This window comes from Artemia franciscana, chromosome 7 (assembly GCF_032884065.1).
Source record: "Artemia franciscana chromosome 7, ASM3288406v1, whole genome shotgun sequence".
NCBI lineage: Eukaryota > Metazoa > Arthropoda > Branchiopoda > Anostraca > Artemiidae > Artemia > Artemia franciscana.
Window position 1 is genome coordinate 34,873,042 of NC_088869.1, and position 20,546 is coordinate 34,893,587.

Genomic DNA, 20,546 nt, shown 5'->3' on the forward strand with positions numbered 1-20,546 from the left:
AAACTAGACTATACTGATGCTAAGGAGTCACACTCGTACTGATTGGTTAGAGCCATATTCAGCTCTTTTTCTAGCGCTATATTGCCTAATAAGGTGAAATTAAATTTATATTACTTAGAATGTAGAGAAGGCTTGGTGGCAAAATTGTGAAAAAATGTAAGGAGGGGGACGTAAAAAAAAGCATTCATTTTTAAATGAAGACAAATTAGACACAATACTTCAAAACCTAGGTTTTTTTCAATTTTTTTTTTAGGAAAAATATATAAATGATGATTTACAAATTCTAGGGGGAAGTTGGCCCTTGTCCTTTCCCCCTTGCTAGTATCCCTGAGGATATGTATCTTAAAAGGTGATGATGATGACTGTTATTAAATTGTTTTTGTTTTTTTAAGTAAAACTGAATCTTCCTTACCTTACTAAAAGTAAGGTAAGGTTCCTTACCTTACCTTCCGTTTTACTAGCTTTGAAATGAGGAGCTCAAAAGTTTGTATCCAGCATGGCTGCAATCAGGTGTAATGAGAAGGATGGAATTACTTACTGGTTTGTTTAACTTAAGAGATTATTCTAAGAGAGTCAATAAGCTATTGAAAAAAATTACTGATGAAATAAATATATGTAATAAAATCGTTAAAAGAGATTGCATATCACTAAACTTGAGCTTCAAAACTTTTACTAGACGTATTACTACCTTGCTTCAACACTATGACTGTATCGTTTGAATATATTAAAACAGTTTTGTGGTCTTGCCAAAAAGGCTCTAATTCAACAAAATCTTCAGGTTCTTGCTGAGAGCCCTCCAGATTTATTGCAACTTTTGACTGAAAGTCTGCTTTGAATGATCGCCCGTCACTTTCTTGCTCAGAGCGTGGTATGGAATTATCTGTTATTTCTTCTTTGCTGAGAGCATTTTGATTTTTGATAGGAAGGTGGAAAATTCTTCTCCAAACTTTCTGAAACTATGAAAATACGTGTAATATGTTAAAAGATAAATTCAGTCCTATCGAAAATTTACTTTGCACATATAAAATTAATAGTTTCACAATAGAATAAACTCCAATATCTAGCCGGGTAATCAAAAAGAGTATTCTGAACACACACACACTTCATACATACTCACTCAAACACATACCAACGCGAATTACACACATACGCACGTACAACTTTAAAACATGTTCAAGAGGTCTTGTAACAGAACTGGAATAAAGTACAGCATGGAAAGAACTTTTAGCCTGTGAATCAAGTAAAATCAACATCAGGGTGGCAAACATGGTCCACAAATATCACGGTTACTTTAAAAATTCAACACCTAGGTAGACCAAAAGTATGCAACAATGGTGCTGTAGCATTAAAATTTAAAAACAGGAAGAAAAGTACCAAAGAAGAGACAGAGGCTGTGTGAAATTTTGAAATAGTTTTACTTACTTTTCTCTTTAAGTTCCTTATAGATTTCAATAATAGCAAGGTGTCAGATAAAAGGAAAGCATGACTTCTCATAGATATACCAACTTTGACAACAAGTTGAGCCATTTGTATGTTATTAAGCTTTGAATAAACAGGTATATGTAAAAGTAAGGTAAATAAAAATCAGCTTGTTTTATTAAGAAAGCCTCATTCCCATTTCATTCTCACTTTCTATGTTTTATTAAGGAACAATGTTAAGAAGTATGAGGAATAATGTCTTCCCCCAGTAAGAGGCTCTCGTCACCGACAAATAAAAGAACAAATGGGGATGAGTCCTTTTATTAGACAGTAAAAACAGATACAAAAATCTGGGTATTTCGACCAAATACACCAGAGGTCGTCATCAGCAGAAAAACTAAAGCATTAAAATTAAAACAGACAAATTTTTCCAGGAAAAAATAATTGCCTTCGGGTCAAAAATAGTTTCCGGTTCATTCACGAACCGGGAACTAAGAGACTGATCTGTAGTTTTACACGTAATCGTTTAGTAATTTGATTACAGAAAGGCAGTGCGGTCTTGTAAAGGAAATAAAAAAAAACAAGTTTTTTCAACTGAAAGTAAGGAGCGACATTAAAACTTAAAACGAACAGATATTACCTCGTATATGAAAGGGACTGCTTCCTCATCAACGCCCCGCTCTTTACGCTAAAGTTTGACTCTTTCTCTCAATTCTTCTTTTTAAAACAGTAAAAAACTTTAGCGTAAAGAGCGGGGCGTTGATGAGGAAGCAGCCTCTTTCATATACGAAGTAATTTCTGTTCGTTTTAAGTTTTAATGTCGCTCCTTACTTTCAGTTACTTTCACTGTTTGAAAACCTAATTGAAGGTTTGCCGTCGAAAAGGTATTCTCATCATTCTTGAATTTGGTTGAACAGAAAAGGAAGAATTACTTAATATAAAAAACGAAAGAGGTTGGCTATTCCTACCTCGGTTAACCGTCGATGACATTAACTGGAATAATGTTGTCTTAGTAAAACAGAGTTGCAGTTTTTCTTGCACTTCTCCAGAAGTTCGTTATATTTTACATAGGTTTAAGATATAATGAAATCTTTGCTTTATATATATATATATATATATATATATATATATATATATATATATATATATATATATATATATATATATACTAACTTTGAGTATTCGTTGAACAATTAGTGTCTTATGAAGCTTTAAATATACACATGTAAATGGCAGATTAAATATCTAGAAGGAATTGTTTTATTGAATAGGCTTAATTGCTCCAGAAATGTCATTTATTTCTGTAAGGGCAAGTTTTTTCAAAATTTGAGTGGTTTGTGAGTTTGTGCTATTTTTGTGCTTATTTTTTGGTAACAGTTGGCTCAAAATATGAAACGAAAATGCTTTCAATCCAAAAAAAAAATCTGAAAATTCTTTTCATATAGCCAGAGACTATAGTAAGCTATAAGGTGGGTGGGGCTGAGACACAATTATAATGGCAGTGTTATGATATTTGTAAAGAGCGTTAAATGGAAACGAAATAATTATATTTTTTTAACAGCATGAATCTAAACAGCATGAAATTATGCCTAACACAAAGATGTTTAAATCACACTCCGCTTCAAGAATATGTTTGGTAAAAAACTGTCAAGTGAGGAAGAATTGGCATTTGAAGTTTCCACAGGAATAGTAACTATTGTTTCGTTAACCTTAACGATGACAGCTTGTTGCAAAATAGAAATTTCCAAAAATAGTCTGAAACCCCATATAATGGTGTCGGATCAACTGAGAACTGCCACATTGCAATCACCATTGCTGAAAGTCATCCTCAGAAACTAGGAAATTAACTTCCTTTCGTCTGGGAACTAGTGATGTCCCCTCTTTGTTATTATCCCCTAATTTTTTTGACACTGCTGATGAGGTGCCAAAACACTATAGATGGGTTTTAAGGGGTCAACTGGAAAGAAAATTATTACGTTTATTACCTTTTGAAGTCAACAAAAGCTATAACTAACATATAATGTAATTTTTGACCGAGACTGCATCTTTACATGCAGCTGATATATAACATATGCATCTTGTGACAAGGCTATTTGGTGTCATAATTGATTCAGTGAAACATGGTATTATCTGACTCCCTGAAATATCGTCATGTTCACTTTGATGAAAAATTGAAACGCCCTTAAGAAAACTTAAGAAAACCTTAAGAAAACTCATAAGCTTAAGCCTCACGAAAATCGGTGTCACATCGAAGTTAAAACTGCATCATTGGAATCTTCATAGCCTTAATCTTGGGATATAAGAGGCAATGATATGTAAGTTTACTATTTACGTAAACTACAAATTGATGTGGACTGATGTTTACGGCAGATGACAAGGATGTAAATACTCCGTGAATCACATTGCAAAAACAGGTTAGCAACAAATGCAAAATCTACAATTTTGTATCAACACTTCCTTCGCTGATGAAACATTATTTTATCTTTTGCATAAATAATCAGTCTGGCTTGATGGAAACCAAGTTTTACGTAAATATTTTCCTATAATATTATCCATTTTCATCCAAGATCAATTTTACTACTCTTAATGTCAATTCATCCGCTACTTGCGGGTGTCAGCTGAAATCAACCTTTTTGCATCAATAACGACAACTGAAATCAGTTTATCAAATTGTCAATTTGAACAATTGCAAGTTGCATTTAATTTATGTTTGCAAGCTAATGTATGTTATATTCTCCCCCACTCATATAGTGCCAAACCAATATAGATCCTTGATGACACTCGATTTCATATTTCACATTACCAATCAATATATCTTAACTATAACATTATGCTGTCTTTTACTTGAAAATTTGTCCTTTTGCATCGACATTTACATTAGAAATCACTGTTTGAAAGTAGCAAATCCAAAATTTGCCAGTCTCATTTCATTTACGTTTACCAGCCAGTTCCTGGCATATTTACATTCATTCCATGTGCCATCAACTTTAATCAAAATCATTTCATATTGTTTCATGAAAAATCCTTTTATTTTTTTATAATCAATCAATTTAGCTTGATATAAACACCAGTCAATCTTTTACACGAAAATGTGTCACATTGCATCAGTACCTACATCTGAAATCACTACTTGAAAGCTGTAATTTTAAAACTTTCGAATTGCAATTGACTTGTTTTTGCAAGCTGCAGATTTCAAAATCCGCAAGTTTCAATTCATTTAATTTTGGAAGCTGATTCTTGCACATTTACAGCCATTTTATGTGCTATCATCTTCACTCAAGATCAATCGGTTATTTAAGAATTAACGACGCTTCTTGACTACTAAGGTCCTTGCGTCGGCCGTGCAGTGCATTCGTGCAGCGTGATTCGATCTCTGGGTCTCGTATTACCAAGCTAAGGTCAAATTCACTGCGCCACCACAGGAAAAGATCAATCGGTATCTTTTATGAAAAAATAATTAAATTTTTTGCCTAAACAATCAATCTAGCTTGATATTACATCATTACATCTTTTAAGCAAAGATGTATCATTTGCATCAATAGCCTGCCTTAATCTGCAACCACTTATTAAAGGTACTAATTTAAAACTTGTAAGTTGCATTTCACTCGCTTTTTCAAGCTGAGCTATGATGTATATATCTCCAGTGCACGTTTCAAATTAGAGGTCAGATCAGGCTGTGAATTTGTGATTAGATCTATATCAAAAGAAGCTTTAGAAATCTCTCAAAGATATTAAATAGAAGTGAACAAGAATAGCAGTACTCTTGTTACTCTTGAAAAAAATAGTCTACCTTTTGATTAGCATTTATACCTCTTTACAAATGCAATAACAAAATTTACTCCGAATAGAAAATAAATTAGATCTATATCAAAAGTAGCTTTGGAGATCTCTCAAATATATTGAATAGAAGTGATAAAGAGTAACAATAAACTGCCTCTTCACCTGTTTATTTTTTCTTAATAAGTATTTAAAGTATTTAATTAGCGTATTTTTTCATTTCTATGTATATTCCTCATTGTAAAAGAGTAGTTTAACTACCCTTGGGCTCACAAGTAAATGGCCAAAGGAATATAAACTTAAGAGCTACAACAAACACGAGTGGAAAACTGTTGCATATATCAAAACAAAATTCTCGAGTAGTATACTAATTTCTGATTTTCACTGTAGCTAACTTAAAATACCTGATCTGAATATTTAGAACACAGAAGTTAAAACGAAGAGGATTTTTGTGGATCAGTATGACACTTCAAAATATACGAAATGTAAAGAAACTTGTATAGAGGAATGAACATCATGAGAGGAACAGATAAACTGTAATGTTAAAGAAAACAGTTAGAAAACTAACTGAAAATCTGAAATGTTTTGAAGATTACAATACAGCCTAAGGGAAAAGATAGTTGGGATTTTTTATCACAATATTTTATAGCCTTAATAGGGATACTCCCCTTCCTTAGGAAAAGGAGCTAATGAAAAATGGACAAGTACCCTAATGGTACTTGTATTAATTACATCGAACTTTGTCTCCATCAATTCTTTGATAAATACCTTTGACGAGTAGCAAAACATTAAATATTGCTTCAATGTGTAAATGTGTGTAACTTGGCAATGTGTAAACTTGGCATAGCTCATAGGGGCTAATTTTTAAATCTTAATTTTACCCCCCCCCCCCCCCCCGAAAGCATTCCTGACTGTTCTAAAGCCAATGCTGTTAACTTTACAGCTAATGTCATGAAATTATACAAACATGTTATGTCAAACATGTTATATACAATTTGTTTATGTCTTTATTTGAGAGACTAGCATCAGCAGCTTTGGATAGAATTACATTAAAATAACGGCAGAACTTTGTTAGAATTTTGGAAGAGTTACGAGTAATGTCAGTAATTTCAGGTGATAATTTCTTTATTTCTATATTAAAGAGACTAGTATCAGTGGTTTTGGATAGAACTACGGTGGAATTAGGTTAGAATTTTGGTAGAATAGGCAACGGGAACGGGAACCTGCAACGGGAACAAAGGACATAAAATTTAAATGCTGTCTTGAATAAGCCTTTTCCTTATTCGACAACATGTAGAAATAAAGACCAAATTGAAGAAATCAAGACTAACACATAGAAATCAAGGTCAAGTAATACAAATCAAGACCAAACTACAGAAATCAAGGGTAACCTTTAAAAATCAGGAGTAATACTTAGAAATCATAACTAATGCATAGGAATCCACGTGCACTCACAAAAATTAGACCAATCATAGAAATCCAAACCAAACCATAGACATCAAAACCAATCCGAAGATATTAAGAGAACAATATGCAGAAATCCAGATTTGTCCTTAGAAATCATAACTAATGCATAGAAATCCCCTGCAAATCATAAAATTCAAGACTATACTTTAGAAATCAAGGGCAATCAATAAAATCCGAATGAATCAGGAGACCAATGTATAAAATTCAAGAAAAAAAATACATAGAAGTCCAGACCAAACCGTAGAAATAAACAGCAAACTACTAAAACAGCAAACTATGAAATTAATAGATCGGTATATAGAAATCCAGAGCAACCCCATAGAAATCAAGACCAATACATAGAAATAAAGACGAACCGGCAAAAATCAATAGATCAATATTAAAAAAAAACAGACAATCCTTAGAAATCAATAACAATACATAAACATCAAAACCAAACCATAAAAATCAAGACCAAACTATAGAAATCAAGGCTAAACCATAGGAATTAGGACAAAACTGTATAAACCAAGATCAACATAAACAAAATCCCGACAAATTCATAAAGATAAAGACCAAAGTGTAGAAATCAAGGTCATCCTCTTAAAATCCTGACATGGTCATAAAAACCAAGACCAAACTGTAGAAATCAAGAGCAGCCCATAGATATCATAATCAGTGCATAGAAATCGAGACGAAGTCGCAAAAGTCAAGAGATCAATATGTAGAAGTCCCAAGCAAACCTTAGAAATCAAGACAAAGCCATAGAAATTATGAACAAACTTTAGAAATCATGACCAATACATATACATACCGACCAAACCCTAGAAATCAAGACCGAACCATGGAAATTTAGGCAATTCCATGAAAGTCAAGACCAAGCCATAGAAATCAAGAGATCAATGCATAGAACTCACTAAAACCGAGAGATCAATATGTAGAAACCCAGACCAATCCTTAAAAATAAATACCGATACATGGAAATCAAGACTAAACCATAGAAATCAAAACAAAACTGTAGAAATATAGAGTAACCTCTTAAAATCATGACAAATGCATAGAAATCCTAACAAATTCATAAAAATCATGAACAAACTGTGGAAATCAAGGCCATCCTCTTAAATTCCTGACAAAATCAAAAAAATCAAGACCAAACTGTAGAAACCTAGAGCAACCCCATAGAAATTATAACCAGGACAAAGAAATATGGAAGAATCCATAGAAATCATAAGCATCCATAGAAATCATAGAATTAGGGTCAATCCTAGAAATCCAGAACAAGCCAAAGACATCGAGATCATGCCGTAGAAATCAAGAGATCAATATGTAGAAATCCAGAATATTCCCTAGAAAGCACGGCCAATACAAAGAAATCAAGGCCAAACTATATAAATCATGACCAAACTCTAGAAATCATGACCAATGAATAGCAACCCAAACCCAGCCATAAAAATCAAGACCAAACTCTTGGAATGAAGGTCAACGTCTAAAAAACAAGACCAATCTGAAGAAATCAAGAACAGCATCTAAAAATCAAGACCATTACTTATAAATCATGACCAGGTCCTAAAAATCCGGAAAAATTCGTAAATATCAAGATCAAACTGAAGAAATCAACGCCAACCTCTAAAAGTCACGACAAAAACAGAGCAATCAAGCATTTAATATGTAGAAATCTAGAGCAACTTCATAGAAATTATGGTAAACTCATAGAAATCCAAACAAACTCACAAAAATCAAGAGATGAATATGTAGAAATCCGGAATTATCGTTAGAAATCACACCAATACATAGAAATTAGGACCAAACCATAGAAATCACGATGAAACTGTAAAAATCAAAACCGGTCAATAGAAACCCAAAAAAATCCCATAGAAATCATAACCAATGCATAGAAATCCAGTGGAACTCATAAAAATCATAAACAATGCACAGAAATCCGGACAAATTCATAAAAATTAGGGCAAACTCTAGAAATCCAGACGAAACCATGGATATCAACATTAATTCAATGATATCAGAACATAAATATGTAGAAATACAGAATAATCTTTGGAAATCATGGCCAGTGCATAGAGATTCACTCCAAAACCTAAAAATCAAGTCTAAACTGTAGAAATCAAGGTCAATCTCTAAAAATTATGACCAACCCCAAGAAATCAAAAGATCCTTATGTAGAAATCCAGAACAAGCCATATAATCCAGACCAAACCATAGAAATAAAGAGACCAATGCACTGAAATCCAGACCAAACCATAGAAATAAGGACCAATTCCCGAAAATCGATAGGCCAAGATGTAGAAATCCAGAACAATCGCAAGAAATCAGGACCAATGGATTCAAACCCAAGTAAATAAAAAAAAAAATCAGGACCAAACACCAAAAATCAAGACTAGTTCATTAAAATCATAACCAATGCATAGAAATCTGAACAAATCCATAAAAATCATAAGGAATTTGTAGAAATCCACACAAAATAATAAAAATCAGGGTTAACCCTAGAAATACAGACCAAACTAAAGAGATGAAATCTATGCCGTCGAAATCAAGAAATAAACATGCAGGAATCCAGAAAATCCTTAGAAGTCATTGCAAACTGCTGTTTAGAAATCGAGACCAAAACGTAAAAACCAAGATCAAACTCCAGAAATCAAGGTCCTCCTCTAAAAATCGAGACCAATCCGAAAACATTAAGGTCAACAACTAAAAATCAAAATCATTGCATCTAAGTCATGACCAGGACCTAGAATTCCAGAAAAACTCATATAAATCAAGACCAAACTGTAGAAAACAAGGCCAACCTCTAACAGTCAAGACCAATCCGAAGAAATCAGAAGGTTAATATATAGAAATCTAGAGCAATCCCACAGAAATCATTATAAATGCATAGAAATTCATACGAACTCGCAACAATCAAGAGATCAATATGTAGAAATCCAGAACAATCCTAGAAATCAAGACCAATACATAGAAATCAAGGCCAAACCATGGAAGTCTAGACCAACTGTAGAAATTAAGGTCAACCACTAAAACAAAAATCTGAAGAAATCATGGGCAATATCTAAACATCAAGATCAATGAATACTAACCATGACCAGACCCTAGAAATCAAGACAAACTAATAAAAATCAAGACCAGTCCGAAGAAATTAAAAGGTCAATACAATATGTAGAAATCTAGGACAAGCCCATAGAAATAATGACCAGCTCAAAGAAATCCAGATGAACTCACAAAAATCATGCTGAGAGAGACAAAAAGCAAAGACAGGCACACTCAGTAAGACAGAACAAGAGCTAAGAGCTCATATGGCACTTGTGACGAGGCAAGAAGAGCTAAGAGCCAAGAGATCATATGGTATGAGCTCTAGCAAAATTCTATAAATCAATAGATTGATTTAAAAAGGAAAATAAGAGGCTTAATGCCGGTCAAGATTTAAAATAAGAGCTCTGAGTCACAAAGTCCTTCTAAATATCAAAATTCATTAAGATCCGATCACCCACTCGTAAGTTATAAATACCTAATTTTTTCTAATTTTTCCTCTCCCTTTTGCCCCCCAGATGGTCGAATCTGGGAAAACAACTTTATCAAGTCAAATTGTGAAGCTCCCTGACACGCCTACCAATTTTCATCGTTTTAGCACGTCCAGAAGCACCAAACTCACCAAATCACTGAACCCTTCCCCTCAACTCCCCCCCAAAAAAGCGAATCCAGTATGGTTCAGTCAATCACGTATCAAGGACATTTGTTTATTCTATCCATCAAGCTTCATCCCGATTCCTACACTCCAAGTGTTTTTCCAAGATTTCCCCCTCCAACTCCCCCCAATGTCAAAAGATCTGGTCGGGATTTGAAATAAGAGCTCTGAGACATTAATTCCTTCTAAATATCAAATTTCATTATGATCCGATCACCTGTTCGTAAAATAAAAATACCCCAATTTTCACGTTTTCCAAGAATTCCGGTTTCCCCCTCCAACTCCCCCGAATGTCACAGGATCTGATCGGTATTTAAAATTAGAGCTTTAAAGCGCAAGATCCTTCTAAATATCAAATTTGATTAAGATCTGGTCACCCTTTCGTAAGTTACAAATGCCTCAATTTTCAAAATTACCGACCCCCCCCCCCAACTCCACCAAAGAGAGCAGATCCGGTCCAGTTATGTCAGTCACGTATCTTAGACAGGTTTTGATTCTTCCCATCCAGTTTCATCCTGATCTCACCTCTTAAGTATTTTCTAAGATTTCTGGTTCCCCTCAACTGCCCCCCTCCAATTACGCTGGATCCGGTTGAGATTTAAAATAAGAGATCTGAGTTACGAGATCCTTCTAAATATGAAGTTTCATGAAGATCCGATCACTCCTTCGTAAGTTAAAAATACGTCATTGTTTCTTATTTTTCAGAATTACCCCCCCCCCGCAATTGAGCGGATCCGTTCCAATGATGTAAATCACGTATGCAAGACTTCTGCTTATTTTTCCAACCAAGTTTCATCCCAATCCCTCCAATCTAAGCGTTTTCCATCATTTTAGGTTTCCCCACCCCAAACTTCCCCCAATGTCACCAGATCCGGTCAAGATTTAAAATAAGAGCTTTGAGACACGATATAATTCTAATATCAAATTTCATGGAGATCCAATCACCCGTTCGTAAGTTAAAAATACCTCCTTTTTTCTAATTTTTCAGAATTAACCCCCTCCCCCAACTACCCCAAAGAGAGCGGATCCGTTCTGGTTATGTCAATCAAGTATCTTGGACTCGTGTTTTTTCCCCACCAAGTTTCATCCCGATCCCTCCACTCTAAGTGTTTTCCAAGTTTTAGGTTTCCCCCTCCCAACTCCCCCCCCCCCCCAATGTCACCAGATCCGGTCGGGTTTAAAATAAGAGCTCTGAGCCACGATATCCTTCTAAATATCAAATTTCATTGAGATCCGATCACCCGTTCGTTAGTTAAAAATACCTCATTTTTTTCAATTTTTCAGAAATACTCCCCCTCCAACTACCCCAAAGAGAGCGGATCCGTTCCGTTTATGTCAATCATCTATCTAGGATTTGTGTTTAATTTTCCCACCATGTTTCATCCCGATCCCTCTACTCTAAGTGTTTTCCAAGTTTTAGGTTTCCCCCTCCCAACTCCCCGCCCCCATCACCAGATCCGGTCGGGATTTAAAATAAGAGCTCTAAGACACGATTTCCTTCTAAACATCAAATTTCATTGTGATCCGATCACCCGTTCGTAAATTGAAAATACCTCATTTTTCTAATTTTTAAGAATTACTCCCCCCCAAAAAAAAAACTACCCCAAAGAGAACGAATCAGTTCTGATTATGTCAATCATGTATCTGGGACTTGCGCTTATTTTTCCCATCAAGTTTCATCCCGATCCCTCCACTCTAAGTGTTTTCCAAGATTTTAGGTTTCCCCCCTCCAACTCCCCCCAATGTCATCAGACCCGGTCGGGATTTAAAATAAGAGCTCTGAGACACAATATCATTCCAAACATCAATTTCATTAAGATCCAATCACCCGCTCATAAGTTAAAAATACTTCATTTTTTCTATTTTTTCCGAATTAACCGCCCCCCCCCCCAGATGGTCAAATCAGGAAAACGACTATTTCTAATTCAATCAGGTCTGGTCCCTGATACGCTTGCCAAATTTCACCGTCCTAGCTTACCTGGAAGTGCCTAAAGTAGCAAAACCGGGACTTTAGGTTTTCCCCCTCCAACTCCCCCCAATGTCATCAGATCCTGTCGGGATTTAAAATAATAGCTCTGAAACACAATATCATTCCAAACATCAAATTTCATTAAGATCCAATCACCCGCTCATAAGTTAAAAATACTTCATTTTTTCTATTTTTTGCGAATTAACCGGGCCCCTACTCCCCCCATATGGTCAAATCGGGAAAATGACTATTTCTAATTTAATTTGGTCCGGTCCCTGATACGCTTGCCAAATTTCATCGTCCTAGCTTACCTGGAAGTGCCTAAAGTAGCAAAACCGGGACCGACAGACAGACCGACAGACAGACAGACCGACAGACAGACAGACAAACCGACAGAATTGGCGATTGCTATACGTCACTTGGTTAATACCAAGTGCCATAAAAACACACAGACACAGAGACAGGCAAACACATAGTAAGGAATAAAGGCAAGGAGAGAGAGACAAAAAGATGCACAAACTCACAGAGTTACACACATAAACACATATACAAACACACAAAGACAGACATAGAGACAGGAAAACACATGGTCAAACACACAATTACAGAGAGAAAGAGAGACAAAAACACACACAAACATACAGTGTCAGGCACACAATGCAATGACAAACATAAATACATACAAACACACTGTCAGACACAAAGCGACGGAGAAAGAGAGAGACAAAAACACACACACAGACAGACACACAAATGCCCAAAAACACACAAAGACCCGGGCAAACACTCAGTTGGACATACAGACACGGAGATAAAAAGACAAAAACATACTCAAACACAGAGTCAGACATACAAACGTGCCAAGACAGACACAAAGACAGCCAAACACACAGTTAGACACAGAGGCTCAGAGAGAGAGAGAGGGGAGGGGGGAGAAAACACAGGCAAATACACACAGTCTGACACGCAAATACACAAAGAAAGACATAGAGACGGCCAAACACTCAGGAACGGAGAGAGAGAAAAATATTAAAACACACACAATCAAACAGAGTCAGACACACAAACGTACAGAGACAGATACAGAGACAGTCAAACACACAGTCAGACGGACAGGCACAGAGAGAGATGGACGAAAACACACACAAACAAACAGAGTCCGACACGAACAAACACACAGAGTCAGACGAACAAACACATAAAACCAGACACTTGACCGCTAAAAGTACAAGCCTTCCACAACATGGGACCCAACAATCAACCTATGACTAACCCAGATACCCTTGAACAGCTTGTCGCAGCCTGTATACCTTCAGTTGACTTATTTCAACAGCTAGAAAAACAATGTGGTTCCTACGGGTATTTCATGCAGACTCACACCATTTTTAAAGATTCAGCCTTTTTTTTACGTGCTATTAGGTTAGCCTAACCTAATCTACACATGGTTGGTTAGGTTAGCTGGTACGTCATGTAAGCTAACCTAACCTATAGTGTGTAGGTTAGGTTTTCCTAACCTACTGATCTTTTCTGGACGTTTTAGTATCTATCTCTCTAAATTTCTAAGTATTGATCTTGATTTCTATAGGGTTGCTCTAGATTTCTACATATTGATCTCTTCATTTCTACGATTTGGTCTTGATTTCCATGGGCTTGTCTATATTTGTACGGTTTGGTCTTAATTTCTATCGTTTGGTCTGGATTTCTATGCATTGGTCATGATTTCTACAGTTGGTCATGATTTCTATGGTTTGGTCTTGATTTTTATGTATTGGTCTTTAGTTCTATGGAATGTTCTAGATTTCTACATATTGATTTCTTGATTTTTGCGGGTCGTCTGGACTTTTATGCATTGTTTATCATTTTCATGGGGTTGCTGTTGATTTTCACAGTTTTATCTTGATTTTTATGACTTTGTTCTGATTTTAAAAGAATGGCCTTTTTTCTACTGTTTGATCTTGATATTTATGAATTCGTTAGGATTTCTATGCATTGGTAACAATATCTAGAGGCTAGTTGTGGTTTGTATAGTATGGTCCTGATTTCTATTGTTTGGTCTTGATTTCTATGTATTAGCATTGATTTCTACAGTGTGTTCTTAATTTTTATGGTTTGGTTTTGATTTCTATGTATTAGTACTGATTTCCAAGGATCGCTTTGGACTTTTACGTATTGTTATTTCTACATATTAATCTCTTGATTTGCATGGGCTTATCTAGATTTCCAAAGTTTGTTATTTATTTCTATGGTTTGATCCGGATTTCTATGCATGGGTTTCCTGATTTCTATGCACTGGTCTTCTGATTCCTTCGTATTGGTTTTATTTTTAGAGATTGTCCTTGAAGCATAGTCTTGATTCTTGTGATTTGGCGTAGGTTTCTATTCACTGGTTAAGATTGGTTCTTCGGATTGGTATTGATGTCTATGGTTTGCTCTGAATTGCTATGGTTGCACCTGATTCTTATGGATTCATGTGGATTTCTATGCATTGGTTATAATTTCTATGTATTTGTCTTGATATTTAGCGGTTGCCCTGGATTTCTAGAGTTTGATCTTGATTTCTATGACTTCACCTGGATTTCTATGTATTGGTCTTGATTTTTACGGGATAAGGAAAAGGCTTGTCCAAGGTTTTTTTTTTAATTCTATGCTCTTTGTAACAATAAAGGGGAATTATTTACAAAATCATTAGAAATCACAATCACAATGAAGAAACCTCACAATCTAACAATGAAATAACAAGTTCCCACTGCCTATCCTATCAAAATTCTATTGTAACTCTACTTTGATTCTATCCAAAGCCACTGATACTATTTTTTTATATGAAAACATAAGCTAATAATCACCAGAAACTATTAAAATTACTCGTAATTTTACCAAAATTCTACCAAAATTTTACCGTAATTCTACCCAAACCCCCTAATACTAGTCCCTTAAATAAAGATACAAACAAATTGTCACCAAAAATTATTAGCACTACTTGCAATTATAACAAAATTGTACCATAATTCTACTGTAATTCTATCCAAAGCCACTGATACTAGTCTCTTAAATGAAGATATAAACAAAAAATCACAAGAAATTATTGACATTACTTGTAATTCTACCAAAATTGTACCAAAATTCTACCGTAATTCTAACCAAAGCCACTGATGCTAGTTTCTTAAATGAAGACATAAACAAAATAGCACCGGAAATTATTGAGAGTACTCGTAATTCTACCAAAATTTTGCCAGAAATTACTACCGTACTTCTATCGGATTTTCTACCCAATGCCTCTTAAACTAGTCTCTTACATGAAGACACAAACAAATTATCACCAAAAATTATTGACACTGCTCGTATTCTAACAGAATTCTACAAAGCCATTTGGGAATCAAAACAATGACTTGTCTAGATCACGTAACAGGAAATATCCTATGTATATATTCCTGAGGTAAGTTGACCAAAATAGGTCTTGAGTAAGCCAACTGACGGTAAAAGATTCTATTGTTGCCAGATTACATAGGTCAGAAACCAAAACGCGTCACGCGAGATTAAATTATCGGCAATGAAGCTAACATATCATGCAAGATTACTTCATTATCAGTTACAAGTGGGGACTCTCTACTTGACTAGCGGGCCCCCCGTTAAAATTGGTTGCTAGGGGCTCAGTAAAGTTGGATGCTAGGGCCCCGTTGGGATTGGATGCTAGGGTCCCGTTGGAATCGACCGTTGGGGCTCCCCAGTTGGAATTGGTTGCTCTTGCCCCACTGAAAATGCTTGCTAAGACTCTGTTGGAAATGCTCGCTATGGCCCCCGTTGAAATTGGTGGCTAGGGCCTCAATGGGATTCGATTCTAAGGCCCCGGTGAAATTGGGTGCTAGTGACCCGTTAGAATTGGTTGCTTTGGCACGCACTGGAATTGGTCGCTAGGGTTTTCGTTGGAATTGCTTTCTATGATTCTTAAATTGGATGTTATACACCCTTTGGAGTTGACTGCTAGGACCCGTTGTCTTGAAGGTTTCCTACATGGGAGGGCCCTGAAGGTTTTGTCCCTGGTTCTTTCAGATTTTTGAGTAGCTCCAATTTTACCCCCCCCCCCCTATCTGTGTTGTGGAAGTTTAGGGCCGTCACTACTGTTCTTTATTTGTGTCATGCATCATTTCGAAGAAGAAAATGCTGCAGCTGAGATCCAATTGATTGGTTCTCGAAGCAACCTTTCACTAAAATCACTAACTTCAAGCAATGAAAATATTTGGTCTTACTAGGGTTGGTTAGTTACTAAGGAAGGCAATGTACATCTCCACATTTCTGTGGGAGATTTCATTTTTCAATATCAATTTCATCACAAATAAGTAGAAGAATCGTTTGACTGACAAACATTGGGATAACCACAGTCGAGTGGCCGCTACAACATTTGAGCCTATCATAAGAAATTGTTGATGACCAAAAAAAAAGACAGTTCACACTGTACTATATTTTTATGTTTCATATATATTTTAATAAATTAGAAATGTATATTTAAGGGTAACAAACCACTGTGGGGTTTAAATAAAAGCATGCATTATTTTCCCATTTTGTTGGGTTAGGCTTTTGCTGTTAGATCTTTCAGTCAATTAACATTTTGATGCCTGCTGGTTAAGATGGTTATGACCAGAGAAAGTGGCCTGATGGAAAGAGTTCAGTCTCCTAAACGAAAATCTTTAATTAAAAGATCGCTTAATGTAGTTTCAGGCAATTTTTTTTTATTTGGAAGGGATCCAAAAATTTAAAAAGTATTGGGCTGTGTGTATCGAGCTAAAAAGAAATTATTTTGAACAGTATATGGAATTTGGCCCTGATTTTTTCCTTCCTGAAGATAGTCTGTAAAAAAAACTGTTTATAGACAAAAATATTCATTAAAGAATAAATTCAATAATATCAATTTTATATTATGTTAATAAATATTTGAATTAAAAATATCAGTATGACTTACCTGTGTATTCAATCCCGCATAGACAAGAGGATTAAAGATAACTGAGCTTTTTGCAAAAAGTGATGGAATTGTAACAAATGATGGATGAAGTTGCAAATTACTTTTGTCGCCAAACGCTTCAAGCAGGGATACTATTGCATAAGGGGTCCATGAAAATAAAAATGTAATGACCATAATGCCAATCATTATCGTAAGCCGAGATTGTAGTTTAGTGCGATTTGTTTTTGTTTTCTAAAATTTAAACATACCATAAATTAAGACCAAGTGTAACTTTCCCTAAAAGCACTCATATAAATCACACAAACGAATAATGAAAACGAAAAATCGATCATCATTATCTACCAGACAAGACTGCGAGAATGGTGTACTTTAAATGCACGTGTTTCTTATGTTCCGTATTTGCAAATAGACATACGACTTACACAATCTATTCTTTAAGCAGTTGCCATTCTTTAAGCATAATAACTGATTATGTACGGTGGTAAATAAAACAAAGAAAATATTATCCGTTTTGTGATAAAAAAAAAAGATTAACTGTAACACAGGCATTAAGGAATCCGGAGTTATTTACCATGGTTTTCAACACTTTCAAGTACCCCATTGCTTAGTTTTCTAACTACTTTTTTTTAGATAAGAAATCCTTCATATTCCCAAAAAGTTTTGGCAGTAGATGTGTGTATATGTTTTTTTTTCTGAGAATTGTTAATATAAAGATAGTAATCGAAGAACTTCAAAAAGTCCTAAACTCTCTAGCAACATTCGGAAGTAGCTAAAGGGACTGTGCAGGAGGATAGTGCAAGCTTCTACCATTTTGTGTTACGAATCAGGATTTTGGCCCTAACAGTGGTTCTCTATTCTTTTTCGTTACTTGGACAGGGCACTAGAATTCTTGATTTCCATTCGATTGAGCCCATTCACGCTCTTTTGGGATCATTAGTTCGATACAATCATCCCAGGAAAAATAAATGAACATGCTTCCGTGATCTTTCATCTGGCCAAGAATATAAATTCCGTATTTTTGCATATGGGAGCTTGAAACGTCTCCAGTGGGGTTCTCAAATATTCTGAATCGATGGTGAGGTATTCATTAGGAGTTCTTGGCTTTTAGGGGGTGGCTGGCTTTTAGGGGGTGGCTTTTAGTTCGTGGCTTTTTCAAAAATCAAGCAATTTTTTTGAAACTCGTAGCTTTTAGCGGTTATGATTAAATTAAATGTGAATTTTGTATATTTGGGATCAGAGTAAAAAACCTGATCTTTTGATGTATCTATTGTTATCAAGCCCACCTGCCTAGAGCTTCTTCTGGAATTATCTGGTTGTTTTCCAGGAGCTAGGAAATGTGGGCATAAGAATACAATTATTGAGGTCTCAGGCACATCCATCGCCTACAAAATGACCAACATAGATAGTGCACATGTATACATAATTCTACATAATTTTATCATATATCAAGAATAAACAAAGTTTTAAAACAAATATCTATATTAACTATTAATTTATTACGATTTACGCCATTCTTTCGGAATGAATACGTCACCATGCAGCATTACTACCTTTGAAAATGGGAAGTTCCAAATACAATATTTTGATAATTTTAAACAAATTGGCTACCTCATAATTTTAAACAGATTGGTGATATTATAATTTTCCGGTTTGTGCCACTTGATAACTAAGTGAAACCCAAAACGAAGAGAATTTACGATAAATATGACATAATATTTAAAACGAACAAAACCAACCACAAATATTAGTGGGGCTAACGTCCCACATACCCCTTAAAGACAAAACCATCATGTGCGGTTTATTGAACACAATTTTTGTTTCGATTTGTGCGTTTTTATTTGTTAAGAAAAAGTAAACCACCATAATAACAAATCTACTGATGAGAACCAGTGAAATGGAGATTGACAGTTTAATATATTGATAAATCATCATTCCTGAGAGTCTCAGCAATTTTTAATTTATTAATATCATAAAAGAGAAAACATTGAAAGTGTATTTTGCTTTAATCAAAGCGCAAATGACGGTCTGGTCTTTACAAGGCATAGGGGCTTCAGCTGTACTCCTATTTTGGTAGTTTATGCTCGTTTGAAGTTTGAACTGAAAATCTATTGAATTTCTTTTCCTTTTGAGTTGTGCTTATTTATGGATAGTGACTGTGCTTGTTGGCACATTGAATAGCTATTTGACGATATTTATGATCACATATAATGTAGCTACCGTTTAATGTATAATGTAGCTACTGTTTAATGTATGTAGCTGTACCGTTTATTGTACCTTAGTTAATTTTCTTCGAATAGCTTCGTTTATAAGAGTTGATTATTTGCTAATATAAGGAATATTTGCGGAACCTTTTAGTTTTTTTTAGTCACTGTAGTCATAGCAGTGATAAAAATAGTAATAGTAGCTCTACCAGTAGAAGTCATAGTAGTGGTTGTCGTAGTAATGGTAATCGCAATAGTGGCAGGCAAGGGCGTAGCTACAGTATTTTTATTGGGGGGGGGAGGGAGTGATATTGAAGTAGGTGCTTTTCAAACGGTAGTGAAGAAAAGTAACTGTTTAACAAACGCACTACTTGGTGAATTAAAAATATTACGCAATAAATTACAAACAAACATTAAACAATCATAAATATATGTGCTGGTGCTTGGCTTTTACTAAAATTTTCAGCAATGAGCTGCTGCAAATGGCAGTAGTATAGCGGAAACAAGCTTTTGGGTGGGTGAAGGCGAATTTCGTGTGCAATTGGCTTTTTTAAGCCAGATGTTCAATATTTTAGAATTTGAATTTTAGACTCCTTCAATTGAAGGCTTTATACTTTATCAAATTTTTCTTTTTCTTATATTTACAGTTTTTTATTTTCAATAGTAAACAGTTTCTATTTCAAGAATTCCATATTTCCTAAGACCATGATAGTTTAAATATTACAATTCATCAAGTAAGGCCTTTCTACTTTGTCTAATAGCCCAATTTTGACAGATTTTACTTTTTATCCAATTTTTACATAAAAATACTTATTTTGCGTCAATAAATTTGATTTCTGAAAATTTCATTATTTGAATATCTTATTTCTACAATATGTCCCTTTCCAATTCAGCAAAATTTATCATTTTTGGCTTTTTTCAATACTTTTTTTTTTCTAGTTTCAGTAATAAAACCTGAAATATCCCATTTCTTCAAGTAAAGGTTTTGTGCATCTAAGTTTTCATTTTTTTAGTAACAACTTGCACTTCTTTATTTCGATTTTTGACAGCAAAAGTATTTTTCATGTCAAGAGTTAGACTTTTCTT

The 20,546-nt window shown here is 34.9% G+C and overlaps 1 protein-coding gene across 2 annotated transcripts in view; it reads right to left on the reverse strand.

The window, feature by feature from the left end:
- The window catches only part of LOC136029201 (visual pigment-like receptor peropsin), a 218,124-nt gene that overhangs the window by 73,108 nt on the left and 124,470 nt on the right, over positions 1-20,546 (reverse strand). Inside the window, exons 6-7 of one of the 2 annotated variants that reach the window (XM_065707349.1) lie at positions 17,260-17,490; positions 442-956 (exon numbers count right to left, since the gene is read on the reverse strand). In XM_065707349.1, the coding sequence (XP_065563421.1) occupies positions 648-956; positions 17,260-17,490 (540 nt within the window). In that variant the 3' untranslated portion in view covers positions 442-647. Of the gene's footprint in view, positions 1-412; positions 957-17,259; positions 17,491-20,546 lie in introns of both variants that reach the window. The other variant, XM_065707348.1, reaches the window with a different exon arrangement.